The following is an 18,700-nucleotide window of genomic DNA, read 5'->3' on the forward strand; positions in this document are numbered from 1 at the left end:
TATGCATGTGCGGCATCCTGTGTGGAGTGTGCATGTACTGTATCCCACACAGACTGCACATGTGCGGCATCCCGTATGGAGTGTGCATGTACTGCCTCCCGTACAGACTGCGCATGTGCGGCATCCCGTATGGAGTGTGCATGTACTGCCTCCCGTACAGACTGCGCATGTGCGGCATCCCGTATGGAGTGTGCATGTGCAGCATCCCGTATGGAGTGTGCATGTGCGGCATCCCGTACAGACTGCGCATGTGCGGCATCCCGTATGGAGTGTGCATGTACTGCCTCCCATACAGACTGCGCATGTGCGGCATCCCGTATGGAGTGTGCATGTGCGGCATCCCGTATGGAGTGTGCGTGTACTGCATCCCGTACAGACTGCACATGTGCGGCATCCCATATGGAGTGTGCATGTGCGGCATCCCTTATGGAGTGTGCATGTGCGGCATCCCGTATGGAGTGTGCATGTGCGGCATCCCGTATGGAGTGTGCATGTGCAGCATCCCATGTGGAGTGTGCATGTGTGGCATCCCGTATGGACTGCGCATGTGCGGCATCCCGTGTGGAGTGTGCATGTGTGGCATCCCGTATGGACTGCGCATGTGCGGCATCTCGTGTGGAGTGTGCATGTACTATATCCCACACAGACTGCGCATGTGCGGCATCCCGTATGGAGTGTGCATGTGCGGCATCCCGTATGGAGTGTGCGTGTACTGCATCCCGTACAGACTGCACATGTGCGGCATCCCGTATGGAGTGTGCATGTACTTTATCCCATACAGACTGCACATGTGCAGCATCCCGTATGGAGTGTGCATGTGCGGCATCCCGTATGGAGTGTGCATGTGCGGCATCCCATGTGGAGTGTGCATGTACTGTATCCCGTACAGACTGCGCATGTGCGGCATCCCGTGTGGAGTGTGCATGTGTGGCATCCCGTATGGACTGCGCATGTGCGGCATCTCGTGTGGAGTGTGCATGTACTATATCCCACACAGACTGCGCATGTGCGGCATCCCGTATGGAGTGTGCATGTGCGGCATCCCGTATGGAGTGTGCGTGTACTGCATCCCGTACAGACTGCACATGTGCGGCATCCCGTATGGAGTGGGCATGTACTTTATCCCATACAGACTGCACATGTGCGGCATCCCGTATGGAGTGTGCATGTGCGGCATCCCGTATGGAGTGTGCATGTACTATATCCCACACAGACTGCACATGTGCGGCATCCTGTATGGAGTGCGCATGTGCGGCATCCCGTGTGGAGTGTGCATGTACTGTATCCCATACAGACTGCACATGTGCGGCATCCTGTATGGAGTGTGCATGTACTGCATCCCATACGGACTGCGCATGTGCGGCATCCTGTATGGAGTGTGCATGTGCGGCATACCTTATGGAGTGTGCATATGCGGCATCCCATATGGAGTGTGCATGTGCGGCATCCCGTACAGACTGCGCATGTGTGGCATCCCGTGCGGAGTGTGCATGTACTGCATCCCGTACAGACTGCGCATGTGTGGCATCCTGTATGGAGTGCGCATGTGCGGCATCCCATACGGACTGCGCATGTGCGGCATCTCGTATGGAGTGCGCATGTGCGGCATCCCGTATGGAGTGTGCATGTACTGCATCCCGTACGGACTGCACATGTGCGGCATCCCGTATGGAGTGTGCATGTACTGCATCCCGTACAGACTGCACATGTGCGGCATCCCGTATGGAGTGCGCATGTGCGGCATCCCGTATGGAGTGTGCATGTACTGCATCCCATACAGACTGCACATGTGCGGCATCCCGTATGGAGTACACATGTGCGGCATCCCGTATGGAGTGCGCATGTGCGGCATCCCGTGTGGAGTGTGCATGTGCGGCATCCCGTATGGAGTGTGCATGTGCGGCATCCCGTATGGAGTGCGCATGTGCGGCATCCCGTATGGAGTGTGCATGTGCAGCATCCCTTATGGAGTGTGCATGTGCGGCATCCTGTATGGAGTGTGCATGTGCGGCATCCCGTATGGAGTGTGCATGTGCGGCATCCCTTATGGAGTGCGCATGTGCGGCATCCCGTATGGAGTGTGCATGTGTGGCATCCTGTATGGAGTGTGCATGTGCGGCATCCTGTATGGAGTGTGCATGTGCAGCATCCCTTATGGAGTGTGCATGTGCGGCATCCCGTATGGAGTGTGCATGTGCAGCATCCCTTATGGAGTGTGCATGTGCGGCATCCCGTATGGAGTGTGCATGTGCAGCATCCCTTATGGAGTGCGCATGTGCGGCATCCCGTATGGAGTGTGCATGTGCAGCATCCCTTATGGAGTGTGCATGTGCGGCATCCTGTATGGAGTGTGCATTTACTGCATCCCGTACGGACTGCGCATGTGCGGCATCCCGTATGGAGTGTGCATGTGCGGCATCCCTTATGGAGTGTGCATGTGCGGCATCCCGTATGGAGTGTGCATGTGCGGCATCCTGTATGGAGTGTGCATTTACTGCATCCCGTACGGACTGCGCATGTGCAGCATCCCGTATGGAGTGTGCATGTGCGGCATTCCTTATGGAGTGTGCATGTGCGGCATCCCGTGTGGAGTGTGCATGTACTGTATCCCGTACAGACTGCGCATGTGCGGCATCCCGTATGGAGTGTGCATGTACTTTATCCCATACAGACTGCACATGTGCGGCATCTCGTATGGAGTGCGCATGTGCGGCATCCCGTATGGAGTGTGCATGTACTGTATCCCGCACAGACTGTGCATGTGCGGCATCCCGTGTGGAGTGTGCATGTGTGGCATCCCATACGGACTGCGCATGTGCGGCATCCTGTATGGAGTGTGCATGTGCGGCATCCCGTATGGAGTGTGCATGTACTGTATCCCGCAGAGACTGCGCATGTGCGGCATCCCGTACGGACTGAGCATGTGTGGCATCCCATATGGAGTGCGCATGTACTGCATCTCGTATGGAGTGTGCATGTGCGGCATCCCGTGTGGAGTGTGCATGTACTGCATCCCATACAGACTGCACATGTGCGGCATCCCGTATGGAGTGTGCATGTGCGGCATCTCGTGTGGAGTGTGCATGTACTGTATCTCGTATGGAGTGTACATGTGCTGCATCCCGTATGGACTGCGCATGTGCTGCATCCCATATGGAGTGCACATGTGCGGCATCCCGTGTGGAGTGTGCATGTGCGGCATCCTGTATGGAGTGTGCATGTACTGTATCCCGTACAGACTGCGCATGTGCAGCATTCCGTATGGAGTGCACATGTTCGGCATTCCGTATGGAGTGCGCATGTGCGGCATTCCGTATGGAGTGCGCATGTGCGGCATTCCGTATGGAGTGCGCATGTGCGGCATTCCGTATGGAGTGCGCATGTACAGCATCCTGTGTGGAGTGTGCATGTGCGGCATCCTGTACGGACTGCGCATGTGCGCCATCCTGCGTAGAGTGTGCATATGTGGCAGCCCATATGGACACCGCACGAGTGGCACCCATACTGACTGCTTGCGCCCTCGGCTGCTCTACAGCTGGGGGGAGGCATAGGCCATCTTGTCACCCCCCAGAATGGCAACCGGGGTGGCCCGCCCCCTCTGCCCCTCACTTGATACGCCCCTGCTTTTGTATAACACTTAGAGATCTTGCAATATTGGTTGGAACTGTATTTAAATGAATAACTAAATAAAACTCCCAAACATCAGTGGGCTATCTGTGGTTTTTTCTCAAAGCCCCAATACTACTACTACTACTACTACAACACACACACACAAACAAAATTTAAACAGTATTGTAATCTGAAACAACCTTATTTGGTATTTTGATAACACTAATGAATAAGAAATCCTCTACGGTAACAAAAGATTTTAAGCTTAATAGCTTACTTCCAATGCTTGTTTGTGTTCTACAGATTGCAAAAGAGCATAGATTTTAAACCAAGATTCACTGAGGAATGTTGCAATTTCATTACAACGCCCAGAAACAACTATTATTCTGTTGCCTTTCATTTCTGCTTATTTCTAGCAGTTAAGCTTATCACACTTTGCTATGAAAGAGACAATTTGCACACCAGAGGGCTATGATCCCATTTGATTTATTTTCAAAGTAGCAGATTCCAAGATATTTTCCAAGATCGTTTGAGCGTGTGCTTCTGTGAACCTTTTTGGCTTTCTTAGAGAAAGTTGCTAGTCTTGATTGAAAGGGCAATCAAAATGAGAGAGGGAGTGGAGGAAATGTTAAATCCAATATTGTTGTTTATTTTTTTTTGCCGGGGGGGGGAGAAGACAGAGTGTCCAATATGCACTGCCCGGGGGGGGGGGGGCACTGATTTGCATCCATCCTTCACATACTAATTAGGAGGTGCACATTTAGGAATAATCACAGCAATTGAAACAGAAATACATAGTGAGGAAGATCAAGACCTGGTGACCTGTCGAATTCCTGCTGAATTCACTGCCCAGGTGCTGACCATTGATGGACAGCTTCAAGTCCCTGATCTCTTTTCATACGCTTGTTTAACTCTGAACATGACTTGGACAGCCCTTCTGCAAGACGACTTCTTTGAATGGACAGCTCTCGGCTGACAGTCTTTCAAACAGAGAACTGTACTCTGTGCAGTAGTACTTATGTCCTCTCTTGCATGGGGCTATGTAGCAAGGTGGGGGGTGGGAGATGACAGAGAAAGAATACAGTTCCATAATACAACAGGCAGGGCAAAAGCAACATTAGAAAATGGCCCAGGAGTGCTAGCATCGTATTAATACACAATAATATCCCATGCCTGAATGCACTGTAAGTTTATAGTGCAGATACTGTATGCTCCTTTAAGTAATAATGTTTGCTGCTTCTTTCTAATATGCTAGAGCCTCAGTTCTCTAGGAAAGCACCCCCAAGTGCATTGAGCGCAACCTGAGGCATCCATGCTCCCGCACCTCTTTGGTGCAGCTCAATTTAAATGCTCCAATTTCCTAGCTTCTTGTAGCACACAGCAGCTTGCAGCTGGAATAGCTGTGCAAAGGGCTGCTTGCACAGCAAGGGCTTTATTTATTAGTCTGTCATTACAGTTTCTTTCACACTTCTATAACTCTCACAGTGAGAAACGTCCAACAAATTAACAGCCCGGTTCTCAGTGCCATGCTGGTAATTTTGACATGTGCTTCGTTGGTTAGAATATCAATCACCAGCATGCGGTTGGTTCTGCTTGCCAGTTTCCACCATATTTCGCACCAAGCCTGGAAATAAAGGAAGGCAAGCATGTTTTGCTTTGAAGGATGGGGGTATGGTGGTGGTGGTGGTGGGAGGAAACAACAACACACCTGCCTGGGTCTGATTAAATTTTGAGCATGAAATGAAGTTGCTAACAAGGAATATAATATTGTCACTTAACATGCATCTCTGTGTGTGCATATTGTGTGGGAGGTTCAGTACATAAATAGATTCATCTCGCTGCGTTGAGCTGAATGTAGCTAGGTGACAAATTTCAGAAATAACCTTGCATCTAGGATTTGTCTTCTCTTATGACAGGGCTTATCAAACACTCTACTTTAAGGCTGCAGTTCTTTGGTCCCTGGGAGGCTGTCTGATGGCCTGCAGCAGTGGTGGGGCACCTCTGGCCCAGGGGCCAACCTTGCCCTGTTAGGGATCTAATTTGACCCACAAGGCCCTTTCTCCCAAACCTTGCCCACCTCTCAATCAGCTAACATCACTCTAATGGGCAGGTGAGATTAGCTGATGGGCATGGGGTGGGCTTCCGCATCGGTTGCACCCGCCTGTTCCCGACAGGGAATTTGGGTGTGCACAATCGAAGCAGCATGATTTAATCACCTGCTTATCAACAGGTTAACTCCAGCTCAGATCTCTGGAGAGAGCAGGATTAAACTCTCTGCTCATAACCTGATAGGCAGAGACTTCAATCCTCATTCAGTCATTAGGTGATTGAGTGGTACGTGGTCCTGCACATCTGTCAAAGGTGGTCGGGGAGGGATATAGCCCACCCGGTCAAGAAGATTCCCCACCCCTGGGTTATAGGCTACATTGGATTTGGTGTTTTTTTCAGACAGAATGCTCCAACCTCAGCAAGGCTGGTACTGGGCCACTCCTTCTCCACTGCTGCAGAAACTTTTGTGATGTTGCGGTCCATCTGATGTTGGCTCTCCAGTGTCCATAGAAGGATTGAATCTGAAGGGTCAGGTATCTTTGCTGTCCACCATCCCATCCCCAAAGCTAGGATAATTTTAGATGTGCATAGGAAACTGCCTATGGACATCTAGCTCAGTGTTATTTAAACTGAATGGCAGCAGAATCTCCAGGATTTCAGACGGGAAATCTTTCCCAGCCCTATGGGATGTTGGGGATGATGGCCTCTGAGCTATTCCATTCTTCCATTCTAGATCAGCTCAGGAGCTGGAGTGGCTCTCTCCCTTGTATTTCTTCCTCTCTTTGTGCTCAATGGAAGGGAAATGCTTTTTTTATTAAAAAAGCAAAAACAAAAAACAACAAGAAAAAACCCAAAAACAAAACAAGAAACAGGCATGCTCTTCCACACTCATTTCCACACCTTCTCCTTACGACCACAACCTTAGGGAACTTTGTATGTCAACCTGTCCACCCAAAGAGTCTCTGTGTATCTCCTGGGAGAACCACTTGGATTTTCAGAGATGAAAACTAGGGTGTTTTCATATAATACTTTTTTTTTAACATCAACACACGTGCATCCATAATCTGACCACTGAGCTGTAACCTTCTCCAGCTTCTTAGGCAGATCAACTGCTACCTCTGATCTTTTCCCCCCTTCTGGATATGCTGGAGATTCAAGTGGAACCTTATGCACACAAAGTGTGTGCTCTGTTGCTGCGCTTGGACTTCCCTAGAGTGGTCCTGCCTCGCTCTGCCTGCTGTGCTTATGTACTCTGCAAAAGCCAGTCTTCCACAGATTTAAAAACACCAAGGCTCTTCGTTCTTGATATAGTAAGGAAAGAATAATTATCCCAAAATAAATGACCAGCAGCTCAAATATAACCTGGTAGTTGCCGTGTACATGTGAAGTGGTCTGCTGGTCACAGCAAGGTACCTTAGTGTTGGGGCCTCATGTTTGAGAGGGGCCATAGATCAGTCTACTTTTCTTATAGAAGGTCCCCAAATCCTTCCTCAGCAGGTCAAGATGGGGCAAGGAAAGATAACCTGCCTGGAACCCTGGAGAGCTGCTGCCATACAGTGTGGACATTATTGAGCAAGATAGCCCAATGGTCTGACTTAGTAGACAGCAGCCTCCTATGTTTGCAACAGGGGATGAAGACACTGTCTAGAAACTCTAGAGAAGCAGTTTTATACGAGTTGGGGCATTTGTGGCCCTCCAGTTGTTGTTACGACTCCACCTCCCATCACCCCTGACCAATGCCTATGTAGTCTGGGTCTGATGGAAGCTGGAGTCAAACAACATCTAGAGGGCCACAGGATTCCCAATCCTTGGGAAATAGAATGAGAGTGCCAGCAAACTCACACTGACCATTTCACCAGGGCATCCCTACAAGACAAATGTTTGGATAAGTGAGGAATGGTGATTTACAGGAACTGTTGGTCTCTTCCAAAGAGGATCAGTTGGAACACATGCAGGGCCATGAGGTAAGGTGAGGTGTCCATCCCAGGCAGCAGGATACCCAGGGGCAGCAGATCCTGATGTCAGTCCTTTATTCCCCTGTTGTTCCCAATGCAGATCTTCATTCATCCCTTCTTTCCTGGCAGGGAGGGGATGTGCTGTTTTGGGGTCTGCCTCAGGTGGCAAAATGTGTTGGACCAGCCCTGAACACATGCAAAAACCCTGCAGTGTCCATAGAGGATGGGCCTTAATGTGGGTTCTGACCAGGCTTCTTAATGTCTTACTGTCACCACATAATCTGAATGGTGGTTTGTGTTCTAAAGCCCACCTATCTGCGTTCCTAAGTGCCTACCTGCCATTGCACATTGTTGACAGGGATGACTGGTGCCCATATGGTCTGGTAAAGCAGAAGGCAAGGAGCGCAACAGTAGATGGAGTCAGAGTCAATGGCAAGCCGAGCCAACTGATCTTGGTTTTGGCCCCATCCTCTTCCCTTCTGAGTTCTACAACCCCAACACCAAGGAGGAAGCTGCCAACAGTACTGGTTGTAAGCAGAGAGGTAGGCAGGTGGTGAGACTGGCTGAGTGCAGAGGTTGGTGGGGCAGTGCCCCATTTTTTTTAATCCCCCCCCCCCGTTTTATTAAATTTGCTTAGTAACATAACATTGTTATATATAGTCTATAAAACAAAGAATACAGAACAAAATCCATTCATACTACAAAGCCTAACTACATAAGATTAATATATACGGTTTCTGAAAAAAAGGCTTACATAACAAAATGGGCAGTGCCCCATTTGAATTAATGAACCAGTCCACACTGGTTGTGGGCATACAGGGTATAGGAGTCCGATGAGCAAGAGATGAGCAAGGGACCTTTCAACAACAACAACAACAACAACAACAACAATATATAATATATAAAAATAATTTATTATTTATACCCCGCCCATCTGGCTGAGTTTCCCCAGCCACTCTGGGCGGCTCCCAATCAAATGTTAAAAACAGTACAGCATTAAATATTAAAAATTTCCCTGAACAGGGCTGCCTTCAGATGTCTTTTAAAGATAGGATAGCTGCTTATTTCCTTCACATCTGAAGGGAGGGTGTTCCACAGGGTGGGCGCCACTACGAAGAATGCCCTCTGTCTGGTTCCCTGTGGAACACCCTCCCTTCAGATGTGAAGGAAATAAGCAGCTATCCTATCTTTAAAAGACATCTGAAGGCAGCCCTCTTTAGGGAAGTTTTTAATATTTAATGTAATTTATGGGTTCTTCTTCTTCTTCTTCTTCTTCTTCTTCTTCTTCTTCTTCTTCTTCTTCTTCTTCTTCTTCTTCTTCTTCTTCTATATTATTGGCTGGCAGGCCCAGCTCCCTGCTTCCCACATTGGGTGCTTGCTTGTAGTTGTGCTTAGCCCATTGTGTGCCAGCAGGTTTTTTTCCCCCCAGGTGAAATTTATGGGAACTGAATTCCGGCATCTCTCATGTGGGCAACATTGAACAAGCATGAGTTCCGGTGCCTCTTTTTCTAGAAAAATAGCACTGTGTGCCAGATCCCTGGATTTTGTACAACCTGTGGGCTCTCTGTATACCATAGGTTCTCCTTAACCCTTGCTCTGTTGGGTTTTCCACATCACATCTTACCTGCTGCCAATTCTGCTCACCACCCATTGGTCCCACTGCAAGACTCTTTGCAGGACTATGGGTCAAGGCAAACTTCCCTACAGTCCTTGTAGAAATGACCATACTGCTGGTTAAATATGTTGTAGAAATGAACTGTTTCTTTAAGTGGGATAGTTTATGTGACCAAGCCTGGTGACAGGCAGGGGCATTCTGATGTGGGGGTCACCCTGGGTGCCATTCCAAGTGTGTGTGTGACAAAATGCCACCCCCCGTCAGCGGCACCCCCCTGTGACATGTGACATGCCCCCGGGATGTGCGCCACGCCCCCTGGAACGAGTGCCGCTCCAGGTACTGGAGCAGGTTGCTTCGCCTCTGGTGACAGGGGGTCAGCATGATCAGGCATCTTAGATGTTCTTCACCCCAGAAGTGGTCTGTCTGACAAGAACCCCTTTGCATCTGCTGCAGTGAGGAGATAGATACATTGAGGATGGGGCGCCATAGACGGTGTCATGCCTACGAAGCCACCTGAAATCTGGAACCAACAGTGTATGGGATCCTATAGGTCTGATTCCAGCTCATCCCAGCCCATAAGCATACCTTCCCCCTGCATCTTGGTTGGAGAACCACATTGCTAAATTCACAGAAAAGCAGATTTCAAAGGACAGCTGTGTTTTGGTTGGCATCTTGTCTCAGAAAGTGCAGATTAGCTAAGTGTACCTTCAAATGTGAGCTGAATTCAAATGTCTCCCTCATCCCTAACTAGAAGATGCCATGTAAATTTTCCCATAATGCCCCTAATGAAGTAGCAATCTGGAGAATTGTGGGGATTTCTTAAATGGTGGCTCAAAGACCCAGCCACCTAATACAGGAGACAGAGAGTAGGTATCTTTGCTGATGAGCCCTGATAGTTGCCTACAGTTGTCAGGTGATTGTGTGGATGGTTGTTTTGTCATTTCAACACAACTGATTCCTTTTGATAAAAACTGTATTTAGTGAACCTGTGAGCAATTGCTGCCATGGTTTTATTTTGGAAATGCGAAGTACACCCCCAAGTTTTTCTGTATAGATGAGGCCTAGAACCTTGTTCTGTCTTTCTTTTTTAAGGGTTCTTAAGAATGGTGGATTAGACTGCGGGAGGCAGTGGAAGACAGAAGTCCCTGGCGTGCTCTGGTCCATGGGGTCACGAAGAGTCGGACACGACTAAACAACTAAGCAACAACAACAACAAGAATGGTGGAAACTATTGCAGTTGCTTGGGTGTAAGTTGCCAGGAATATCCATGAAACAGGCTACTGAGCCAAGTGTTTGCTTTAGGCAAAAGTTCAGAATCAGTTTTTTTAATTTTGTTTTCTTTACAATTTTATTTACAAAATGTATTAAAACTCTTTGTACAATGCCTCATTCAAATGAGGCTTAGGAATTTATGCCCACACATGCAGTTTTACACTTTTGACAGCCATGAGTTTCGCTTGGCAGGGTTTTTTTCTTCTTCTTCTTTTCACTGAAGTGCAATTTTAACAACCGAATAAAGAAATAACCTAAAAAAGACTTTTTGTTGTTTTTAAAAACAAAAGGGAAAAAATAAAAATAAAAAATTCTCAACTGGCTACTGCTGAACTTCCAGAGCTTGAAGTTAGTAGCAGGATTTTTTTTAAGCAATTGACATTTTTTAATTATTTAAACATGCATGTTTTTAAAAATAACAACCCTTTTACCAAACCCTTCACTAGTGTGAAGTCTCCACTCTGAAAAATTATTTTCATTTGACAAACATACATTTCTTTTTATACAGCATCTAAGAAAATGTCTATTTTTTTCCCTTTTTTAAAACTTAAATACAACATTTTGCACAGCTTTGCATTTCCTTTTGCTGGAACATTATAGCATTCAGAAATTGAGAATCACAGTTTCATGAAAAAGTACAGCTTCTTTTTGCTTAATACCTCTGTAAAAACATGAGCAGCAGCTTATTCTATGGGAGAATTTTCTCTGATGATTTTTTTTTTTTATGTTACATTTGTGAAAACGTACCCCCCCCCAAGTCCTATAGTATATCCCTTGATTTAATGAACTATCAAATATATCATCAGTGACCTTTATATGCCTTGTTCTAATGAGCTATCAAATATATTCAGTGACCTCTTTCAAACATTTTTTCCTTTTTTGATTTTAAAGAAAAAATATATTATTCATAATATTTCTTAAAATTTTGTTTAATATCCAGTATGTTATCAGTGAAATGAAACCCTTGCTGAACTACCAGTTGCACATATTGTCATAATTAGAGGTAATTAGTATGTAGATGACTCCTTTAACTTGTATTTTGTCTATCTGGTAAATGACAATGGTTTTTTTTGTTTTTTTTGTTTGTTTTTGTTTAAAGATGCAGCTTATGAACATATGATGCTGCTTCATAATGAGTCAGACCATTGGTCCACCTTGGTAAGGATGTCTACTCTAAGGAGCAAAAACCTCCCCAAGATTCCAGACTCAGAGGTCTTCCTTCACCCTGTTACCTGAGGTCTTTTACATTTAGAGATTCCAGGAGTTGGACCTGGTATCTTCTCTAACTCCAGCCACACGCTCTGCCCCTGAGCTCTTCCAATGTTGTCGACTTCTGCTAGACTCTATGGTGGAGCACATCCTACATCTGAAAAAGCTGTAAGGCAATAAATGCAGTCCGTATCTTAAGCTGTATATACTGGAATGCGTTATATCTGTTAGGAAAACTGAAGATGAACCCTAAGTATCTTTCAGAAAGGAAAGAAAAAAAGTAGCCATGAAATTATGATTGGCAGCAGCTGAGAATATAATAACTACCAGCAATAGTAATGCTAGAGCATTTTGTTACGAGTCGGACCAGCTGGTCTCTTTTGAGGTACCATCCTGTGTTAGGTTTTTAATTTTAGTTTTTTACAAAGCGAGGCTGATCCACGAAGCATCGTCTGAGCACAGTGCTAGTTTTTTTTCTTAAAAAAAATTATTATCATCATTATCATCATCATTATTATCCTAACTATTACAAAAGGAAAAGGAAAAAGAAAAGAAAAGGTGGAGATTCTGAAACTGCGTTATGGGGGACAACTGTATTCTTCAGTCCTCTCACTTATAATCATTTGATATTAAATGCTGAATGGAGAAGGGACAATGGTGCCAGCAATAAACATCCAAAAGATATATCGCACAGAAACGTGAAATGTGGCAGGAAATGGAATGGAATGAATTCTTCTCAAAACTAGTGATGCTATTTATTTTTTTGTTTTAATAAGAAAAATAAGAATGCACTTGCAGATGATAGAGGACATGGGTGCATTTCTAGCCTGTCCTCTTGTGTTTTCCTTCTTGAAAACTTTCCTTTGTAAGATACACCAGGTCCTTCCTTGACAAATTGATGCATGAGCCTCCATGATGTTTTATTTCGATTGGTTGACACACCTCCTCCCCCCCTCCATATATTTTCATCATTTTTATTTTTTGTATGTTACATTCACTTGTTGGAGCAGATATATGCATTTTCTTAAAATGTGAGGCAGGATCTAGAGCGGAAATGGCAAAAGAGGATCCTTACCATCACAAAGGAAGGAACAAAGCAACACATTGTGACAGGAAATCACAGAGTTAGGTTAACAGGCTGCCCTAAGAATATAAGTAGTGGTATTCTGAGGCATAATATTAAGAACAGCTTAATATTTTGATAAAAGGGGGCACTTGAAAACCTTTTGTCTCTTTTCAAAAGAATTAACGTCCATATATACTGTGCAGTGGTATCAAAGAATGGCTTCTGTTGAACTTTTGTTAAAATTATTTTTACAAGAATACTTTTCTCTCTTTCTCTTTCCGTGTATGAGAATATCATCTTCTTATCAATCTGTGTTCTTCTTGTAGTAGTAGTTGTTGTTGTTTTGTTTTGTTTTCAAGCAAAGCAAGACTATTTTTTTGATGGTTTGCATTGTTTTTGAGTCTTAAGAATTTCCTGTAAGGCACTGAAGGAAAAAATAAAATTCCTATGAAGAGTTCATTGCACCATCGTCAATAATGTGTCAGACCCGACATCTGGGAGGGAGTAAAATTGGCTCAGGTGGTCAGGATCACTGAAGTTGCTGGGATCTTGGTAGCTCCTTCCTTTGCATGCCATCATAAGTGCGGGATCTGCAATGAGAATGCAACTATCTCAGCTGTGTTCCATGAGAGGGAGGTTATCACGAAGGCATAGGTGAAAACCAGGGATGAGGGAAGAAATGATCTGAACATTAGCTACTCGGGCATTATACTGAAAAATACATAGCACCACAAAATCCAACTAAACAGAGGACTTGTTCACACATTACACTGAACACAGGTGCAAGCTGTCTCTACACATGAACAAGTGTTTGAGTGAAAGAATGTACACTTGCTGATGAGTACAGCTCAACTCTTGAACACACAGGGACACAGACTGTACACTTGCTGAATGCTACATGTGGATAACTGTAAAGGTAGTCGAGTTACCACAGGCTTAACTTGAGTCAACAGTGTGATGCAGCAGCCAAAAAAACCTAATGCTATTCTAGGCTGCAGCAAAAGTACAGTGTCCAGATGAAGGGAAGTAATAGTACCATTCTATTCTGCCTTGGTCAGACCACACCTGGAATACTGTGTCCAATTCTGGGCACCACAATTTAGGGAGGATGTTGACAAGCAGGAATGTGTGCAGAGGAGGGCAGCCAAGATGATCAAGGGTCTGGAAACTAAGCCTTAATAGGAGCGCTTGAAGGAGCTGGGTATGTTTAGCCTGGAAAAGAGGAGAGATGATAGCCATCTTCAAATATCTAAAAGGCTGTTACATGGGAGATGGAGCAAGCTTGTTTTCTCCTGTTCTGGAGCCTTGGTCCTGAACCAATGGCTTCAATCTACAAATAGGGAAATTCCAACTCATTATCAGGAAGAACTTTGACAGTAAGAACTGCTCAATAGTGGAACAGACCCCCTGGGGTGGACTCTCCTTCCTTGGAGGTTTTTAAGCAAAGGTTGGATAGCCATCTGTCGTGCATGATCGAGTTGAAATTCCTGCATTGCACAGGGTTGGACTACATGATCCTCAGGATCCCTTCCAACTGTACAATTCTATGATTCTAAGTGTGTATACAGGTACACAAATAATGAACTCATGGAATGTAGCATGTGAATCCCATATATGTAGCTGTCTTCAAGGTTTGCAGGTGAGTTTGCAAAGTGGATTTAAGGAACATAGGAAGCTGCCTGACTCTGAATCAGGGCATTAATCCATCTATATTAGTATTGCCTATACTAATAGGCAATAGCTCTCCAGGGTTTCAAACAAGGGCCTCTCCCAGTTCTATCTGAAGATGCCAGAGTGACCTTGGGACTTTCTGCATGCAAAGCAGATGTCCTACTACTGAGCATAACTCATAGCCTATTACTCTCATGGCCGACTCTGGGGTTCCGGTGCTCATCTTGCTTTATTGGCTGAGGGAGCCAGCGTACAGCTTCCGGGTCATGTGGCCAGCATGACTAAGCCACTTCTGGCAAACCAGAGCAGCGCACAGAAACACTGCTTACCTTCCTGCTGGAGCGGTACCTATTTATCTACTTGCAATTTGATGTGCTTTCGAACTGCTAGGTTGGCAGGAGCAAGAACCGAGCAATGGGAGCTCACCCCGTCACAGGGATTCGAACGACCGACCTTCTGATCAGCGAGTCCTAGGCTCTGTGGTTTAACCCACAGCACCACCCACGTTACTGATATGCTACCTTTCTTTGAAATTATCTAGGCTGTATCTACTTATTTGGAGTAATAACCTCAGCTCCAAGTAGAATTGCCTTACTGAATTAAGAATTAATGTTATGACCTTTGCCTTCCCGGATGGCCATTGTGAGAAATTACTTTTGGAACAGCTACAGAGGATGTTGTCATTATATTACCTTGTATATAAATATCTCTGTGTGTGGGGTGGGGGTGGGGGGGATGGGACTGAGTTTAGCCATGGAGGAATTTATGTTACATCAAGTGAGCCTGTTTGCTTTCTGCTATCAGACAAGGAAAATTATGTCACCTTGCATTCTTCCTTGCTTGCACTGGCAGAAAATAGAGAGACGAATTTGTACCTGAATTCTGAATGCCATTTTATCTATGCTATGACTTATAGCTAGAGAAATGATGATTGCTAATGCTATAGCACATTACTGTGACCTTTCAAATGCAGTAGAGATAGGAGTTAGGGCTTATCCACTTCTTGCCCCACTCATTCCAGGCAACGGTCCACAAATGGTTTTCTGCAGATTGTCCTTTGCTCTGATTCAGCTTTTGAAAGTTTGTTTTTACAGGGAGCAAAGCTCTGGAGCCAAAAAGAAAGAAAGAAAAAAGGGTGCTCGAACACAGAGCTTTAAAGTGTTGGACTGTGCCAGGAAAGCATGAAGGAAGGGTTAGTGTGGGTAAGCCCTTAATCATCGTTAGAAAGCAATAATTGGGAATTCTGCCCTTGTCTTCACCAGGAGATTCCCCTACTCCTACTCCCATGTACATACACACCTGTCATTCACCTTTGCTGCTTATACAAATCACATAATTGTAGAAAGTCAGTGTGTTATCCCCCCACCCCCACCCCACCCCCACAGCTTTGGCAGCAGGGGAGACACCTCAAGAATGCACTTACCTGAAGTCACCACAGTTCCCTTTAATAAATGAAAGGGGAAAAGATCATAAGAAAGTCAGGAAAGAATAATCAATGATGTCCATCTCTATGTGTAAGGCTGGAGGGCATGATGATATCCTGGCAAGACCTGTGAAGCCCAGCGCCAAAGTTTTCAGGGCTGACCTTCCAGTGAGGATAAATGAGGCGGCTGCTTCAGGAGACAAATTTAAGGGCCCCTCTTAAGGGCAAACAAATTCAATTTATTGTTTATTATGATTTTTTAATGACATGTGATCTTGTTTTATATTTGTGTGTGTTTCATATTTGTATTTGTGTGTGTGTGTGTGATTTGTAAAATTAATTTTTGGTGCACTAACATGATTGCTGGAGGCTGCAATGCTAATGCATCCATTCATGGCAGCTAATAAATTTGGGATATTTTTTCATTGAGTATGCACTGGTGTGTGTGCTGTTTTATTTAGATGATCTCTCTCAAGTGGTGGCAAGTCTTGGGCGAGCCCTAGAAGCTGCCATTCAAAGTGTCCTGGCATCATAGTGAAAATCCAGGACGGCAAATGGTTTAAGAATTAATCCAATAATTGTTTGGGAATTAAAGGTGAGGAAGTTGCCTTATACTGAGTCAGAATGTTGACCAATCTCACTGGGTATGACTCTCAGTGGCCTCTCAGGATTTCAGACATGGTTCTCTCCCAGCCAGAGGGCCCGAGACAAACCTAGGACTTTCTGCATGTGAATCAGGTGCTCTGCTAATCAACTACTACTGCCTTTCCCATGGCATTGCTAGAACACATGTTGGAAAGGCATCAACTGTGTTGTGTCCCATTTCTGATGTGCATAATCCTGAGATGTTACTCCACGTTGGGGAACACAACACCAACAACACATCACCACAGGGAACACCAAAAACATAAACCAGTTGATTTGCTTACTGGACCTTTAGCCGTACCACTAGATCTTAACACTTTCTGTTCCATACACGTTGTAGCCTTCTCTGTACGTAGCATAATTCTGGGTATTGGGTGCAGGAGCAGGCTTAAAGTTTTGTGTGTTCTTTGTGAGTTTCATTCGTTTGGACTCGGCCCGTGACTTGTAACAGAACTCTATCAAGGCCACCGTCATGGCAAGGCCGAGACCTCCGACAAGAATATAGAAAACCCCAGCAACATTGCTCAGGCTGAGAGCGCTTGTCTTGTCCTAAGAAAAACGAACCAGTTGGTTAGTTTTGCAGCGGGAAGGAAAGAGACAGAAGGACAACATCTTTCTAGAGGTGTCTAGCTTTGAAGGCCTAAATGTGTATTTAGACAACTCACTCTCTCACTATTTTGCAGCTTAGAACTCTTTGTACCCAAATCTTTACATCAATTTCAGAGGTAACCAGCTGAACCGAAACACTCTTGCCAGATTCATCTCACAAATAATGTCCCATGACATGAAAGGGCTTAAGGCAGGAACACCCAGGAAATAATGTTTTATCTCCCCCTACTTGATACTAACTATACAGTATCTGGTAACAATATGGATAGTTCCCTAAACCAGTGGTATTCACTTTGTAGCTGACTACATACAGCTTCATGGTGAATATCACTGTGCTAACCTGAGCCTTTCTATTGGTCTTTTAAACATTTTCCCCCTCTGGAGCGGGGCAGAACATAGCACGGTGAATTCAGAAAAAAACTGCTTTTTCATTTAAAAAAAAATTAAAGGAAGGCCTTTAATTCTGTTGATATTGGAGAATGTAGAGGAAAAGAATCACTTTTTTTTTTGCTGTTTTAACATCTGGTAGCAACAGTTGCTATGTTTGATGAAGCTGGTCAGTTACTTTCAGGCTGAGCTAAATAACCCTATGCTCTCACTTGAGTTTCTGGGGTTGAACAAACAAACAAAACTCCCAGCTTAAAATATTAATCAGTCTATATTGTCTAAGGTGTACCATCAAGGCAATGGGGGAAGCCTTTTGTTTGAAAAAATAATATTAATGATTTCTCTGTCTGTTTTGAGACACCATCATAACCATTTTGCTGCTGAATTGGATTACCTGCTACATGGTTTCTCAATTGTTTGAATACTTATGGTTTGAGCTGTGACACAAAGAAAATCAGAAGGCTTGTCAACATGAGAAGGCTGTGCAGGTGTGCATTGGAATATGAATTCAAACAGATTGAGTCAAACTGGTTAAAGTCTCAGTGTGGACAGACTGCTTTTGGGCTTGCCAGACTGGGTTCCCTGCCCAGCCAAGACTCACATTGCAACCGGTGACTAAGCTATCAGCAGCTGTTAACGTTGCAGGACTAAATGAGCCTCCACGGTTATGAGAATTGCAAAATGTAACTCAGCAAGCAGAAAGTGGCAACAAGCCATTCTAATTAACAAAAAAGCAGTCCACACACAGGGGCTTGCTCCAGTCTGACAGCTAATTTCATCTAAAACCAACACAGCTCTCTCATGTAGGCAAGGCCTGAGTAATTGATGTCAATCTGGATTCCAGACCAATTTACGGCAGAAATTTGAAACGGACTCTTTAAAAAGTTGCAGGTTAAGCCTCAGCTTACCAAAAATCTTTAAGCAGTTGCAAAATGTCTTTTGAATTTGGAAACCCCCCCCAAATGTCCCAAAACCAAACAATGAAAACCACATCCCAAAATAGATCAGTTTCTTCCAGCCAGGGGAAAACAAACACATTTTAGAAGACTGGGCTTGGCTGTCTTAATAAATTTTGAATCATTTCTGATTTTTTTGGTTTTAGGTTTGAGTTACAAAGAGGCTGATCCTGCAATGGTGCATTCAAACATCCATCGGCCCAAAGTTCACCTTAACAAGAAGCCATATCCAAG

General features: G+C 45.1%; 1 protein-coding gene and 1 long non-coding RNA gene across 2 annotated transcripts in view; one reads left to right on the forward strand and one right to left on the reverse strand.

The window, feature by feature from the left end:
* The first annotated feature begins 6,141 nt into the window (after positions 1-6,141).
* Positions 6,142-12,477, forward strand: LOC308468784. The gene is made up of 2 exons (XR_013981881.1): positions 6,142-6,186; positions 10,321-12,477. It is a non-coding gene; the product is annotated as an uncharacterized lncRNA (long non-coding RNA).
* The window catches only part of LOC308468757 (glutamate receptor 3), a 209,521-nt gene continuing 203,011 nt past the window's right edge, over positions 12,191-18,700 (reverse strand). Inside the window, exons 15-16 of the mRNA XM_080991187.1 lie at positions 16,799-17,063; positions 12,191-13,365 (exon numbers count right to left, since the gene is read on the reverse strand). Of these exons, the coding sequence (XP_080847313.1) occupies positions 16,818-17,063 (246 nt within the window). The 3' untranslated portion in view covers positions 12,191-13,365; positions 16,799-16,817. The remainder of the gene's footprint in view (positions 13,366-16,798; positions 17,064-18,700) is intronic.

Source organism: Podarcis pityusensis (genome assembly GCF_964106645.2).
Source record: "Podarcis pityusensis genome assembly, chromosome: Z".
Lineage (NCBI taxonomy): Eukaryota > Metazoa > Chordata > Lepidosauria > Squamata > Lacertidae > Podarcis > Podarcis pityusensis.